The 14,879-nt window shown below is 46.4% G+C and overlaps 1 protein-coding gene and 1 long non-coding RNA gene across 3 annotated transcripts in view; both read left to right on the top strand.

The window, feature by feature from the left end:
* Positions 1 to 4,486: 4,486 nt before the first annotated feature.
* EIF3B (eukaryotic translation initiation factor 3 subunit B) overlaps positions 4,487 to 14,879 on the top strand; it is a 34,335-nt gene continuing 23,942 nt past the window's right edge. The window contains exon 1 of one of the 2 annotated variants that reach the window (XM_038419070.2): positions 4,487 to 5,144. In XM_038419070.2, coding sequence (XP_038274998.1) covers positions 4,682 to 5,144 — 463 coding nt within the window. In that variant the 5' untranslated portion in view covers positions 4,487 to 4,681. The remainder of the gene's footprint in view (positions 5,145 to 14,879) is intronic. The other variant, XR_006274624.1, reaches the window with a different exon arrangement.
* On the top strand, positions 6,001 to 10,763 carry LOC122456019. Its single transcript, XR_006274625.1, has 2 exons — positions 6,001 to 8,650; positions 10,654 to 10,763. It is a non-coding gene; the product is annotated as an uncharacterized LOC122456019 (long non-coding RNA).

Here is a 14,879-nt window from a genome sequence, read left to right as displayed (position 1 = left end):
TGGGTAGAGGGCAGGGGAGTTCAAGGGTGTGGTTAGAGGTCGGGGGGTCAGGGTGGGGAACAGGGGGGTTGGATGGGGCAAGGGTCCCAGGGGGAGACAATCAGGAATGAGAGGGGAGGTTGGATGGGGCAGTAGCAGGCAGTCAGGGGTGGGGGGGGTCAGGGGATGGGGACCAGGGGTGGTGGATGGGGTAGGAGTCCCGGGGGGGCTGTCAGGGGACAGAGAACGGAGGGGTTGGATGGGGCAGGAGTCCCGGGGGAGCCCTCAGGGGGCGAGAAGCAGGGGGGGTCAGATAGGAGGCGGGGGCCAGACCACACCTGGCTGTTTGGGGAGACACAGCCTCCCCTAACCAGCCCTCCATACAATTTTGGAAACCCGATGTGGCCCTCAGACCAAAAAGTTTGCCCGCCCCTGCTTTATACCAAGATTATTACAACAGTGTGTAGGGTGTGGACACAGGTACATTCTGTCACACCCACCCAATCCTGAAACTGCTGATTAAGAATGGAAAGAGACACACTGAAAAAGCAGTGAAAAACAGTTGGCATACGGGCAGAGAAGCAGTTTCAATAGAAAGGGAAAGAAATAAAAGAGAAGAGAAGCTGAAAGTTATTGCAAATGAAGAGGGTCTGTAAAGGCAAAGATAGGGTGGGAAAGGTCATGTATTTAATCTGAGTGGTAACAAAAGGAAGACTGGTTAGTCTGAAGGTAGCTCTGCTCCATCCCCAGCACCTTCACTTAATGTTCCTGCAAACTAAAGTCAAGATCCTGATATGCAAATCAATAATAATTTTGCTGAAAAAATCTATTATTGGATCCCTCATTGCATAAAAATAGCCATTCTAAATTTCCTTCTTAAGATCTTCAAGGCCTAGAGTCTCAAAGTTATTTAGATGCCTAAATACCATTGAGGATCGGGGCCCAGGGGAGAATATGTAACTGCCAGATAAATACAGTACACTGATTTCAGAGTAGCAACCGTGTTAGTCTGTATTCGCAAAAAGAAAAGGAGTACTTGTGGCACCTTAGAGACTAACAAATTTATTAGAGCATAAGCTTTCATGAGCTACACCTCACTTCATCGGATGCATTTGGTGGAAAAAACAGAGGGGAGATTGATATACACACACAGCGAACATGAAACAATGGGTTTATCATACACACTGTAAGGAGAGTGATCACTTAAGATAAGCCATCACCAGCAGTGGGGGGGGGGGGAAGGAGGAAAACCTTTCATGGTGACAAGCAAGGTAGGCTAATTCCAGCAGTTAACAAGAATATCAGAGGAACAGTGGGGGGTGGGGTGGGGGGGAGAAATACCATGGGGAAATAGTTTTACTTTGTGTAATGACTCATCCATTCCCAGTCTCTATTCAAGCCTAAGTTAATTGTATCCAGTTTGCAAATTAATTCCAATTCAGCAGTCTCTCGTTGGAGTCTGTTTTTGAAGCTTTTTTGTTGAAGGATAGCCACTCTTAGGTCTGTAATCGAGGACCAGAGAGATTGAAGTGTTCTCCAACTGGTTTTTGAATGTTATAATTCTTGACGTCTGATTTGTGTCCATTCATTCTTTTACGTAGAGACTGTCCAGTTTGGCCAATGTACATGGCAGAGGGGCATTGCTGGCACATGATGGCATATATCACATTGGTAGATGCACAGGTGAACGAGCCTCTGATAGTGTGGCTGATGTGATTAGGCCCTATGATGGTATCCCCTGAATAGATATGTGGACAGAGTTGGCAACGGGCTTTGTTGCAAGGATAGGTTCCTGGGTTAGTGGTTCTGTTGTGTGGTGTGTAGTTGCTGGTGAGTATTTGCTTCAGATTGGGGGGCTGTCTGTAAGCAAGGACTGGCCTGTCTCCCAAGATCTGTGAGAGTGATGGGTCGTCCTTCAGGATAGGTTGTAGATCCTTGATGATGCGTTGGAGAGGTTTTAGTTGGGGGCTGAAGGTGATGGCTAGGGGCGTTCTGTTATTTTCTTTGTTGGGCCTGTCCTGTAGTAGGTGACTTCTGGATACTCTTCTGGCTCTGTCAATCTGTTTCTTCACTTCAGCAGGTGGGTATTGTAGTTGTAGGAATGCATGATAGAGATCTTGTAGGTGTTTGTCTCTGTCTGAGGGGTTGGAGCAAATGCGGTTATATCGTAGAGCTTTGCTGTAGACTATGGATCGAGTGGTATGATCTGGATGAAAGCTAGAGGCATGTAGGTAGGAATAGCGGTCAGTAGGTTTCCGATATAGGGTGGTGTTTATGTGACCATCGCTTATTAGCACCGTAGTGTCCAGGAAGTGGATCTCTTGTTTGGACTGGTCCAGGCTGAGGTTGATGGTGGGATGGAAATTGTTGAAATCATGGTGGAATTCCTCAAGAGCTTCTTTTCCATGGGTCCAGATGATGAAGATGTCATCAATGTAGCGCAAGTAGAGTAGGGGCATTAGGGGACGAGAGCTGAGGAAGCGTTGTTCTAAGTCAGCCATAAAAATGTTGGCATAATGTGGGGCCATGCGGGTACCCATCGCAGTGCCGCTGATTTGAAGGTATACATTGTCACCAAATGTGAAATAGTTATGGGTGAGGACAAAGTCACAAAGTTCAGCCACCAGGTTAGCCGTGACAGTATCGGGGGTACACTGAGTCAGCTAGATTTGAGAGGAATTAGAGTGACATCCTGTGACTAGTTTGCAAAATAACAAATCTGGACTTTTCCCCCTCAAGTTTCTTCTCCTAAATGTCACTTTAAAATTGAGAAGATATCCACAATCAACTCTAAGACCCATGTTCACATCTTGCCTTATATATGCCACTCTGAATACATCATACTGTGTCACAAACTTAAAATGGTACTTCACACTTTTTTCCTTTGGCCTTAGGCCTGAAGTGTTCTTACCAGAATTTACATGGCTTCCTAGCAGTAATGTACCCCTAAATTACAGGTGGGCTTGCTCAGAAAATCATTTGCTGATCACCTCTGTAGGAAATGTGGTAATTAAAGGGGCAATACACTGACATTTAAAACCCAGTATTGTTACAAGTGATACTTAAACAGTATGGAAAGAGCTTAGAGAAAAAATATTTTTCTCTAGTTTTCCAGTTTTATTTTATGAGTTTGACTGCACTTTACATAGACTTATGTTCAGTGTTTCTCCTAAATAGTCATTTTGTCAGACAGTGTCCTTGCTTGTGGTAGGTGAGACAGAAATATTTTTAAAAGGGGGGAAAAATGTGTTGATTATAAAATCACAAAAATTGGCCGAGCACCTGATGTAGTCGCCTGAAAAGACTTTTGTAATATTAACAAAATTACTAGATTTCAAGTTGATGGTGTCCTTCTCACTAAACAGTTTTGAGGCAGTCGCTATCTCTCATTGCATCAGCAAATGGTACCTTTCAGTCACTCCTTATCCAGGCACCAGTAACAGAGAAAACCTTTGTGTGTCCCATTTCTATTGCTTCTGATGAGGCAATGACTCCCCCATGTCCCAGTACTCAGGGCTATCCATCTAAAGCTTCACTGCACATGAGGTCCCATGTGAATGGCTAATCATCTCATGCCTTATTTAGGCTGTTGCCAGATTGCAGATGGTGCCCTAAAGCTTAATTGTTCTGTATGCCATACCCTAGCCCCTTTCAGGTGTGGCGTTGCAACGAGGGCTCCCTGGAGGTGAGCAGCTCCGTACCCCTTTTCCCAGGATCCCTGCCCCAGACAGAAAACGGGGTTTCATCATAACCCTGGTTTCAGAATAGCAGCCATGTTAGTTTATATCCGCAAAAAGAAAAGGCGGACTTGTGGCACCTTAGAGATGAACAAATTTATTTGAGCATAAGCGTTCGTGAGCTACAGCTCACTTCATCGGATGCATTCAGTGGAAAATACAGTGGGGAGATTTTATATACAGGGAGAACATGAAGCAATGGGTGTTACCCTACACACTGTAACGAGAGTGATCAGGAGTACACCAGAGTCACTTCAGGCTCATACTTTGCCTCTAGTGTCATGGCGATCACACATCCCTGCTCCCAGCGCCTGGAACCTCCCTCGGAAGTGCTCTTCCGACCACGTGAAGGGGAGAGAGAGAGAGCACGCTGATGTGGCGACCTTTGTTGGACCGTACCATCCTAAACGTGACCCCTTCTTACTGGGGTTTTAAATAGTCTCCTAATGTTTGCTATGTGTCTCCTCGTAGTACCGCCCCATGATCATGTGTTACCCTCCCTTCGATTGGCGTTGGTAGCGTCGGCTATGTCCATTATACAACATTTGTAGGGGTACCAGGGACATATTATCCTATTATTATAATACCGTTTTATCACTTTACCCCTTTATCTTAAATACACTGCAGTAGCAGATACCCTGGGAGCATTTTATGTCTATACAGGGAGGTGTATTTGGTATCTCTCCCTTTTCCACCTTCCAAGATGGTTCAGTCAGGCCTCACCTAGGGCCGCTGACGAGGGCTGCCATGTTGGACTAAACCAAAGCGGTGTATGAAGAAGGGAGAATTGGCTTTGAGAGGAGGTAGGGATTGAAGTCGCCATCGGCGCTGTAGGGAGCGGGAGGCAGCAGAAGGCCGGGTGATTATAGAGCGTGTGGAGAGAGGAAGGTACTGGGGGAAAAATTACACTCCAAACCCCGCCCCCCCCCACACCCACACTAGGAGTTGGTGTGTTCTGCTTCGCCATGCCCGCCGGGTCTCGCGCACATGGCCCAGCCGTAGGAGACTCCCCTCCCCCCTGCCTTTCCCCGGAGAGCCTGAGTGAGCGCGGCCGGCCCAGCGGCGACCCCCTCCCCATGCAGGAGACGGAGGAGAGCCAGGCGCCCGCGGCGGCGGCCGGAGCCGAGGGAGCCGGGGACGAGCCCGAGCAGCCGGACGGGCCCCCCCAGCGGGAGGAAGGGCCTTCGCCGGCGCCGCCATCGCCCGGCTCCCAGGAGGAGCGGTCGCCGCCGCCATCGCCCGCTTCGCGGGAGACGCCGCCCGCCGCTGAGGAGGCCGTCGCCAGCCAGGAGAAGCCGCCCGGCCCGCAGACCCCCGAGGAGAAGGCGGAGGCCGAGGAGCGGGAGGAAGCCGAGCCCGCGGAGGAGCCCGAGGACGACATCTCCTTCAGCGACCCCGAGGACTTCGTGGACGACATCAGCGAGGAAGGTGCGGAGGCCGGGGCTGCGTGGCTGGGCCGCCGGGGGCCTAGGCCTGGTCAGGCCGGGCCTCCGGGCGCGGCGCGGGGGGCCTCCTGAGGCAGCCGGAGCCGCGCAGAACTGGACGGGCGGGAAGGGGCGAGCTGCGGGGCCCACGGGCCTGTGGAGCCGTCAGAGACCGGGGCCTTGGGAGCCCGCCTGGGCATCGCGGGGGCGTAGAGTCCGCACACTAGGCCGTGCTGCGTTGGGCCCCGGATTCCCGTCCTCCCTGTCCCCGGCGCCGCGTGAGGGAGGCGGGCGGCCTGACGGGAATCCCTAGGCCCGGCTCGCTGAGAAGAGCCGGGCTGGGACCCCGCTGAAGCGGCCCCATAGGGGCCCTGCAGCCTGATCCCTCTCGTGACTAGCTGGTGAGCCGCCAGCGGTGCGGGGGAGGCTCATGTCCTCAAGAGCCCCAGGCTCCCCCCGTGCCAGGCCGTGCCACCTCGCTGCGCTGCAGCTGGTCCGCTTGCACCGTGGGGAGGGAGGGCAGCTCGAGCTGCTGCTCTCGCAAGCCCCTGCGATCCGCTGCGCGCTGTGTAGCGTTCCTTGGCATTTGCACCGGGGGTCCCAGAGCTGGCGTCTCTTGCATCCAGCACATGCCAGCCACGCTGTTGGTATGCGTTGTTTCTATTACAGCAGCTTATTCCGAGTCCTTTTCAGAATAGGGTCCTCACTCTGTTATACATACCGATGCACAGTGGGGATAGAAAAGGAGGACTTGTGGCACCTTAGAGACTAACAAATTTATTAGAGCATAAGCTTTCGTGAGCTACAGCTCACTTCATCGGATGCATTTGGTGGGAAAAAAACCCACCAAAAAAAGTGGGGATAGAGTCTCTGCCTTGAAGGGCTCATTATGTTAGCAGATGGCGTTTGTGCATGTGAGAGCAGTAGAGATCCTCTTCTATATTAGTACAACTGTATTCCAAGTACACTTACATGTTACGTGTGTTAAAAGCAGTGTTTTTATTATAATATAAAACATATTAAACCAAATCTCTTAAGCACCTTTCATATTAATGTACCATAAAATACTTGGTAAACTTAATTGCCTTTCATTCTTAAACCCACTAACATTTGAAAGTATCTGAATATTTGCCAGCCCAGGACAATGATGTAATTCACTTGATTGTTCCCAGATTTCATCCTTTAGTTATTTTGGATTATCTAGCATATGGATTTTCAAACTAGCCTGTTAAACATCCCTCCTTAAGGTCTACGGAGTGAAAAGTTTTGAGAATGATAGGGAGGGGTCATTCCGTTAGTGAGTGGATAGGATTGCTCTTATGTGATCTTCAGAATGCAATAGCTGAAGAGAATTTTATGTAGTACAAGTGAATCCAAGATGTGTAGCTACGTGGAAAATATAGTTGAATGCTATCATGTGCAATTATCTAGAGATGCATATAATTTGTTGTGTTGTGGTTTTGGGGTGCGGTGGTGAAACTACTCCAAAACCATTTCTTTACTATAGTGAGACCTTGATAAACCAGCTAAACTTGCACACAATGGAATCTTACAAGCAATGTTGTGCTGTACATGTATTTACTGTATTGAAACGGACAGTAATTATAGGCTCTCGTAATGTGTAAGTGCAGTGTCAGAACTGAAAAAATCCTCTGATTTTAAAATCTGATTTGCATATAAATTAAGTAAGAAAATCAGTTATTTCCACTAGTAAACTATGCATATACAGTGTGTATATTGCGGGGCAGTGAGATGTTACTTTACTACCTAAGAACAGTTGCACTCTAAAACTGTACAAAAATTGCTTTAAGCTAGGAAACTTTATTTGTATGTTTTTTCTAAACTTGTGCAGTGGTTAAAGCAGACATGGAAAAACCTGACCAAGCAGTTTTTACCCCCCATCTTGGGAGAGGCCCTTTAGGTATCTCTACATTTCAGTTAGATACTCTTGGCTGGTCTGTGCCAGCTGACTTGGGATAAGGGGCTTTTTAATTGGGATATAGACATTCCTGCTGGAGCCTGGGCTCTAGGATCCTGTGAGGTGGTTGAATGGCCCCTTAGCCCAAGCTGTGTGAGCCTGAGTAAACTACTGTGAGTTTTTTAAATTGTGGAGTATACATACCCTGTGCTGAGTTTGGAATGACTGTGTTAATTTTTATCTTCATTCCATTCCAGAACCAGGTAGGCTCTCCATTCCCACTTCATTGTTAAGAGTTAAACTCTTTCTGGTGTTTAGGTAATGTCATATAAGTAACCTGGTTACAAGGTTTTAGTCTAATTCTTGCTGGTTCACCAGCTAGCCTGGCTTTTCCATCTTTGCTCACTGCTGCTTCAACTGTTCTCTCTTTCTCTTGAGAATCTATTTTTGAAGGAAAAAGGAAGTAATATGTCCATCTCAGTCATTGCACTAAGAATAATCTTGTGCTTGTGGAAAGCCATTGGAAAGGTTAGCTTTTTTTCTGTAATGTCTTTAGTCCCTGCCCTCTCCACTCTGATCCACTGACCCTTCACTGATTGTGACTGTGCTGGTGAGTTAAGTTAATTTCTTTTACTTTGCAGTGGACCAAATCCTCTGCTATGTCAAGTATCTCAGGGGAAGGGGTACATCAGGGAGCCAGTTATGGCTTCCTAATGTCTGCATGCCCTTCCTAGTTTAGTTAGTTGGTAACGGTCCCAAAGGGACCATCTGCCTCTTGAAGATACCCGGAGCACAACACCCCTCCGTGCCAGACATGATTGTCTGCACTGTAGGGTGGAGTATACATGCTGGCTATACTAGCTCTGTGGCGTCTGAGTTATTGCTAGCTAGGAGCAGCATGAGAGGAGCAGGTCAAGGAACCTGGTCTGGTAGGTCTTTCCTTCAGTACAACCCTAATTCAATCCAGATAAAGCTGTGTTTGTGTATATAGTACAGCAAGAAGAATCTACAGAAAACAAGTTTAAATATGCATTACTCAGTCTGTCTAGATGTCTGGGAATTTGATTATGCAAAAGACTTTAAGACATTCAGAAATCTTAACTGTGAGATTTCCTTATACCATCAGTGGTTCTGTCTGTTCATAAACGTATCTTGCATTTCTTCTCAGTGGAGTTTCTCTTCTTTGGCCTTTGGTTTGTCACTTCTTGTTGGAAATGCTTCCATTTCTATCTGTTATATATGAAAATCTTGCTATGGCAAGGAAAAATACTGTAAATAACATATTGGTGTTTTTGATTAAAATTTATCCTCTCTGGTTAGCTGTCATGTCCCTGCAGAGATTTCAAAGTTCCTTCTTTCACTCTGGGGCCTAAAGTGTCTATTGCATATACAAACTAAACTACCAACACCTAAATCCCAAAGAAGAGTGATTACAATTCTATGTCTTTCATGTATTTTGCTGTCTTGGCTACTAGGAGAATGGTGTTGCAAACTCTGGATGTGCATATTGAGAGCCCTGTATGCACTACAAAACTAATTTCTTTCTGACACCAGTCATCTACATCAGTTTGTCCTGAACCATTGGCAAAGAGGTGACGTAAACTAGGTGAACCGATTTTCAACACCACTGCGGAAAATGTGATTTGCGAGTCAGTGCATGGTGGTCTTGATTTCACTCAATAGCAGTTAAATCAGTTTTGGCAACTGTTGCTGATCGCCATTGTCAGCATTACAGCAGTCACTTTCTTAATGTAGATACTACCTTAAAAGCAAGTAGTATTCAAACTGGTGATGATGGTGTTTAGGAGCTGTAGTCATGGACCAAGACCCCACTATACTTTGCATTGCAGAAGCACAACAAAAAGATGGTCACTGCCCCAGACCTCTGTGTGAAGAGAAATTAACTGCTAAACATGCCTCTGTGTCTGCTGTGGGCTATCAGCAGAATAAGACCACATAAATAACTTATTGGGAAAAGATGGAGCAAAATTTAAAGATCCTAAGGGCCTACCATGTAGTGACTTAACAAGAGACTTGTGACATACTGTTTCTCTTCCTCTTCTTATTAGCATTGTGAACACTGATGTGTTCCCTTATATCGGGGTGGGCAAACTATGGCCCGCGAGCCAGATCTGGCCCGTCAGGGCTTTGGATCTGGCCTGTGGGATTGCCACCCCCCGTGGCGCCGTTGGCCCCCCACCGCTCCCAGAAGCAGCCAGCACCATGTCCCTGTGGCCCTTGGAAGAGAGGCGGAGGGCTCCATGCTCTGCCCTTGCCTGCAGGCATCCTCCCCCCCCCCCCCCCCCCGCTCCCAGGGGCTGGAAACGAGGAACTGCAGCCAATGGGAGCTTTGGGGGAGGTACCCACAGGTGAGGGTAGTCTGCGGAGCCCTCTGCGGCTTCCCTCCCCTGCCCCCTGGGGGCCACAGGGACGTGGTGCTGGCTACTTCCAGGAGTGGCGTGGGGCCAGGGCAGGCAGGGAGGCTGCCTTAGCCCAGCAGCACTGGGTCGGAGCCTGAACCTCCCCACTGCACCCCATACCCCTCCCTGCACCCCAACCTCCTGCCCTGAGCCCCCTCGTACACCCTGCACCTCCTCCTGCACCCCAACTCCTTGCCTTGAGCCCCTTCCTGCACACACACACCCTGCACTCCCTCCTGCACCCCAGCCCCCTGCCCCAGCCTTATATTCATGGCCCTGCATGCAATTTCGCCACCCAGATGTGGCCCTTGGGCCAGAAAGTTTGCCCACCCCGTCTTACATGCTGCCCCAGAAATTCATTGAGTCATAGGATTAAGATCTGGGAAATTCGCTACACAATGCCGAGTGTGACGCCATCGCCCGTGGTCACTCTGACACAATGCACAGCCTACTAAGGACTGTTGTCTCTGGGGTGGCACTACAGGCAATGCCAGGTAGGGTCAGTATGTGCAGCCCTTCTCATGTCGTTGGAAACTGGAGAGCGCGCAGTGTGCTGGGATGCTTTTGTTCATCGCAGTGACGTGGCTGAAAAGCATGTAATGCCACTTTTGGATATAGTGAGTGACTGAAGAAAGGCCAGGGCTTTGTGAGATTGTGACATTTTGCAGAAAGTCAAACCACTTTTTACTCAGGATTTGGTACTGACAGCCTGTATAAAATGCCTCTCACGGCTCTAAGTCTGCCTGTAGCAGGGTCCAGGTTTCTGACATGTATAGCCATATGGGTAGTACACACATTTGAGAGATGCTGAAATTTGTTAAATATATGGTCTGTCATTTTTAAATAGGTACCATCAACTTGATTGGATTGGAGTTGGTTTCAACAGTTATTTAGAAATAGTTTTATGGTTTTATAGTCATATTTGTATTTTGAATGTGTTGGCATTTTAAAAAAAAGAGGAGAGAAACAAACAGGAGAAACCGACTATTCAGCAGAAACAGTGACCTAGACTATGCATACTGCTGTCAAGTGTGCAAAGACAACAAAATGGAAGAGGGGAGGTGGGGTTGCTTTCTAACCTTTCCTCTCTTATCCTTCTTGTTACTTGTATAGTAGATTGTTTTTTGAAAATTTTTTTTAAGGTTACCTATCTTAATGTTTTCTGATCTTCCCAGGTTCCACTGGAGGACCTCTGTAGAGTCTCAGGGTTGTTTTGTGACCTCTGTCTGATGCCTGAATTGAAGGGGACATATGTGTCCAACCTTTTAACAAATGCATTCTTTATTCAAAATTAGTTTTGTTTTTTAATTCAGCTGGAAATGAATTGCATTCATCTCTTATCTTCCACTGGTAGCTATAATTGGGGCAACCCAGCGTTAACAAGGAATCAACTACATAATTTTTATTCTGTTGACTCTTGCGATGTCCTCGTTTTTCTGGCTTTCAAATAGCATCGTTTTTCATTTAAGACACTAGCGGGATTTTTGATTGAGGGGAGAAGGAGAGACTGAAACAGTGGGAAGGGAAAGGGGTAAATTGGTTGGTAAAGGGAATAGTTTTGATGTAGCTTACTTAAACTTTTTTGAGGGGTTTGATGTGTTCAAAAAAGAACTAGATAAATTCATGGAGGATAGGTCCATCAATGGCTGTTAGTCAGGGTGGGCAGGGATGAAAAATCATGCTCTGAAGTGTCCCTAGCCTCTCTTTGCCAGAAGCTGGGAATGGGCAACGGGATGGATCACTTGATCATTGCGGGATACTGGGCTGGATGGACCATTGGTCTGACCCAGTATGGTTGTTTTTATGTTCTTGATACCAAGTGACATTTTGATTTTATTTACCAATGACGTGGAAGAAAACATAAAATCATCACTGATGAAGTGTGCAGAAGACACCCAAGTTGGGGAATGGTAAACAGTGAAGAGGACAATGCTCTGAATCTGGTGACATCTGGATCGTTTGATAGACCGGGTGAAAGCAAACAATATGCATTTTAATACAGCTAAATGTAAATGGTGTGTACAGCTAGGATCAAAGAATATAGGCCATACTTACAGAATGGGGGACTCTGTCCTGGGAAGAAATGACTCTGAAAAGGATTTGAGGTCCATGGGGCATAATCAACTGAACATGAGCTCCCAGTGTGACACTTACGCCTGAGGGAATTCTGTGCCAACAAAATAAAATTTCTGTGCACAATATTTTAAAATTCTGCAGATTTTGTCAATACATAAATGTGGAGGCTCCAGCATGGCAGTGGGGGAGAACACAGGCCACTGACTGCATGGAAGTGGGAGATGACCCTGCTGCACCTGACCCTAACCCAGCACAAGGGCTGATCCTACCCCTCTACTCTAGGTGCACCACGTGTGGGCAGGCAGGCTCAGCCCAGCGGGATCCAGGTTTGGGGTGAGAGGATTCTGTACAGGGCAATCTGGGTGCAGGCAGTTCAGTATGGGATCTGGACACAGGCTTATTGGGTGGGTTCAGGTGGGTTGGGGCTTATCGGGGGTGGGGGTCTAGACGTGGGAGGAGGGGGCTTGACTGGGGGGGGGTCCAGGTGCTGGTAGTGTGGGGATTCAGATGTAGCTGCGTGGGACTCAGTGGGGTGGGAGTCCAGATGCAGGGGGGTTCATTGGGGTGGTCCGGGTGTGGGGGTTTGATGGGCCTGCTTAACAGGGGATCCCCAGCAGCTGCTGCCAAGAGGACGCCGCGTGCTGGGCTCCCACTTCCCCCATCCCCTTCTCTTCCACATCCCATCCTCCTTCCCCCATTCCCCCCCTTGCCCTGGACCCCACTGCAGGCACTCGCTTTTGTACAGAAAACAGGATTCAGAGTAGCAGCCATGTTAGTCTGTATTCGCAAAAAGAAAAGGAGTACTTGTGGCACCTTAGAGACTAACAAATTTATTTGAGCATAAGTTTTCGTGAGCTACAGCTCACTACATCAGATGCATTCAGTGGAAAATACAGTGGGGAGATTTATATACACACACAGAAAACCTCACCACTGTGTATATAAACTCCTTCAACCGGGCAGCTCTGCGCTCACAGAAATGGCCGGAGCACTGGCACATGACCCCACATGATCTTTCTTCTCTTCTCCCCCCCCCCCCACCCCGCCATGCCTTGCCTCTATTTGGGGGGGCAATTCCCCCCCCAAAAAAAACTATGCACCTGGGCATCCCTAGACCTGCCCCCAACCCTATATGGCTTTCCTTTCACTTCCCCATGGAACATGATGGGGAAGCAAGAAATTCTGCGGAGGGAGTTGAATTCTGCACATGCGCAGTGGTGCAGACTTCCCTGGGACTGTACTGTGGTCAAAAAGAGTTAATGTGATCCTGGAATGGCTAAACAGAAGTGTCAAGTAGGACTAGAGGGGTTATTTTATCTCTGTATTTGGCACTGGTGTGACTGCTGCAGGAATATTGTCTGGTTCAGGTGCCCACAGTTCAAGAAGGATGTTGATAAATTGGTGAGCGTTCTGAGAAAAGCCACAAAAATGATTAATGAATGAGGAAATATGCCTTTTAGTGATAGATTCAAAGAACTCCATCTATTTAATTTAACAAAGGGAAGCTTAGGGGGTTACTTGGTTGGTCTAAAAGTAACTGCATGTGGAACAAATATTTAATAATGGGCTTTTCAGTCTAACAGAGAAAGAAAGATATAATATGATCCAGTGGTAGTAAATTGAAGCTAGACAAATTCAGATTGAAAACAGTGTATACATTTTTGACAGGGAGGTTACTTTACCATTGGAACAATTTACCAATCACTGGCGAATTTTTAATCCAGATTGGATGTTTTTCAAAAAGATATGCTCTAGGAATTATTTTGGGGGTAGTTCTATGTCCTGTATTATACAGGAGGTCAGACTAGATGATCACAATGGTCCCTTCTGACCTTGGAATCTGAGTTTATAGACAGCTTGCATCATAAAGAAGCAAAAAAAACCAACCAAACAAAAAAAAAAACACCTTGCATTTATCTACCCTTCATCATAATAATACTGTGGTGCTTACACAATTTGCCAAAATCTGTATAGTAACTGTCAATCCTGTGTAATCTTGGTAATGTTATGCATAAAACCGAACAGTTTGGAACAAACTATAGCAGGCTTAACAGACAACGTAATTGTATATTCACTAAATTAAAAATAACACAAGGCCTAACTTTCTGTTCTTTGGTTGGTTGAAATTGAGTAAGCATTTATCAATGCCAGATATTTCCCAACACTGTCCTCTTTTCTTTCCCAGTTTCAGCCTCTGGGTAAATAATCCAAAAATTCTGATCACGTCAGTTACTAGACAGCTGGCAAAAACTGGTGGTTAAAGCTCTAAGCACTTCCAACACCTTGTAACGTTTTCTGGTATTTAAGTGTTTTCATGGTGCTTATTAAATCTTCCTGATTTCTGAATGCTGTCTACACAGTCTGACTCTCCAGACTGCTTCTTTAAATTGCATTTCAAAAGTGAAATGACACCTATCTCTCTTTTGTATTAGCTATATTTTTTAGTTGTGTGTTTTGCAATGATTCATCGTTTTTAGAAATTACAGGCATAAATTGATTGAATTCAGATAATCATTTGAATATCTGAAGGAACCAGGATTGTCGGAATTATTTCTGCTCTGTTGTTGTCTCCAGATCTTTTTCCTGCCCCTATTTAGCTTTTTCATCAGTAGACTTTGTTCCATTCAGTCAGATAGCATAATAGAAGCCTTGGTAAAACTGAAGGAGATATTTTTTCAGTCTTGTAGTATAACTAGGTAATGGGATGCACTGGTTATAAATCTTGGGCGTTGCTAGGTAAAGCAGATATAAAGTGGAACTTAGTCCTTGTTTCTGTGCCTTCTATGCCATTTTGATTAATGGGTTTCAGAGCAGCAGCCGTGTTAGTCTGTATTTGCAAAAAGAAAAGGAGTACTTGTGGCACCTTAGAGACTAACAAATTTATTAGAGCATAAGCTTTCGTGTGAGCTGTAGCTCACGAAAGCTTATGCTCTAATAAATTTGCTAGTCTCTAAGGTGCCACAGGTACTCCTTTTCATTTTGATTAATGGATCTGATGTCAGTGCATGTCTTAGTACTGATTTGGGGGATTAGTTTGGAGTCTGTCAATTTCTCATCGGAGGGCGGGCTGTTACTAGACACTACCCAGAAATCTGACCTGCATTCTATGAAATGGAAAAACTACATGAATGCAATGTTGTTGTTGAGGTTCTGTGACTTATGTGCATGTGAAAGTTATGGTTCCCAGAGCAATTGTACCTTGGATACGTTGCACATACATAATGTTTATGCCTTAATATATGTGTGTGAAAACGGAGGATTAGAATGGAAGTTCTGTTATAGCTTGAACTACCGCTGTCTTCCTAGTGAGAACTAAATTTGTTGT

This window comes from Dermochelys coriacea, chromosome 10 (assembly GCF_009764565.3).
Source record: "Dermochelys coriacea isolate rDerCor1 chromosome 10, rDerCor1.pri.v4, whole genome shotgun sequence".
NCBI lineage: Eukaryota > Metazoa > Chordata > Testudines > Dermochelyidae > Dermochelys > Dermochelys coriacea.
The sequence above is the reverse complement of the archived record's forward strand: the minus strand, read 5'-3'. Positions and strand labels throughout refer to the sequence as shown.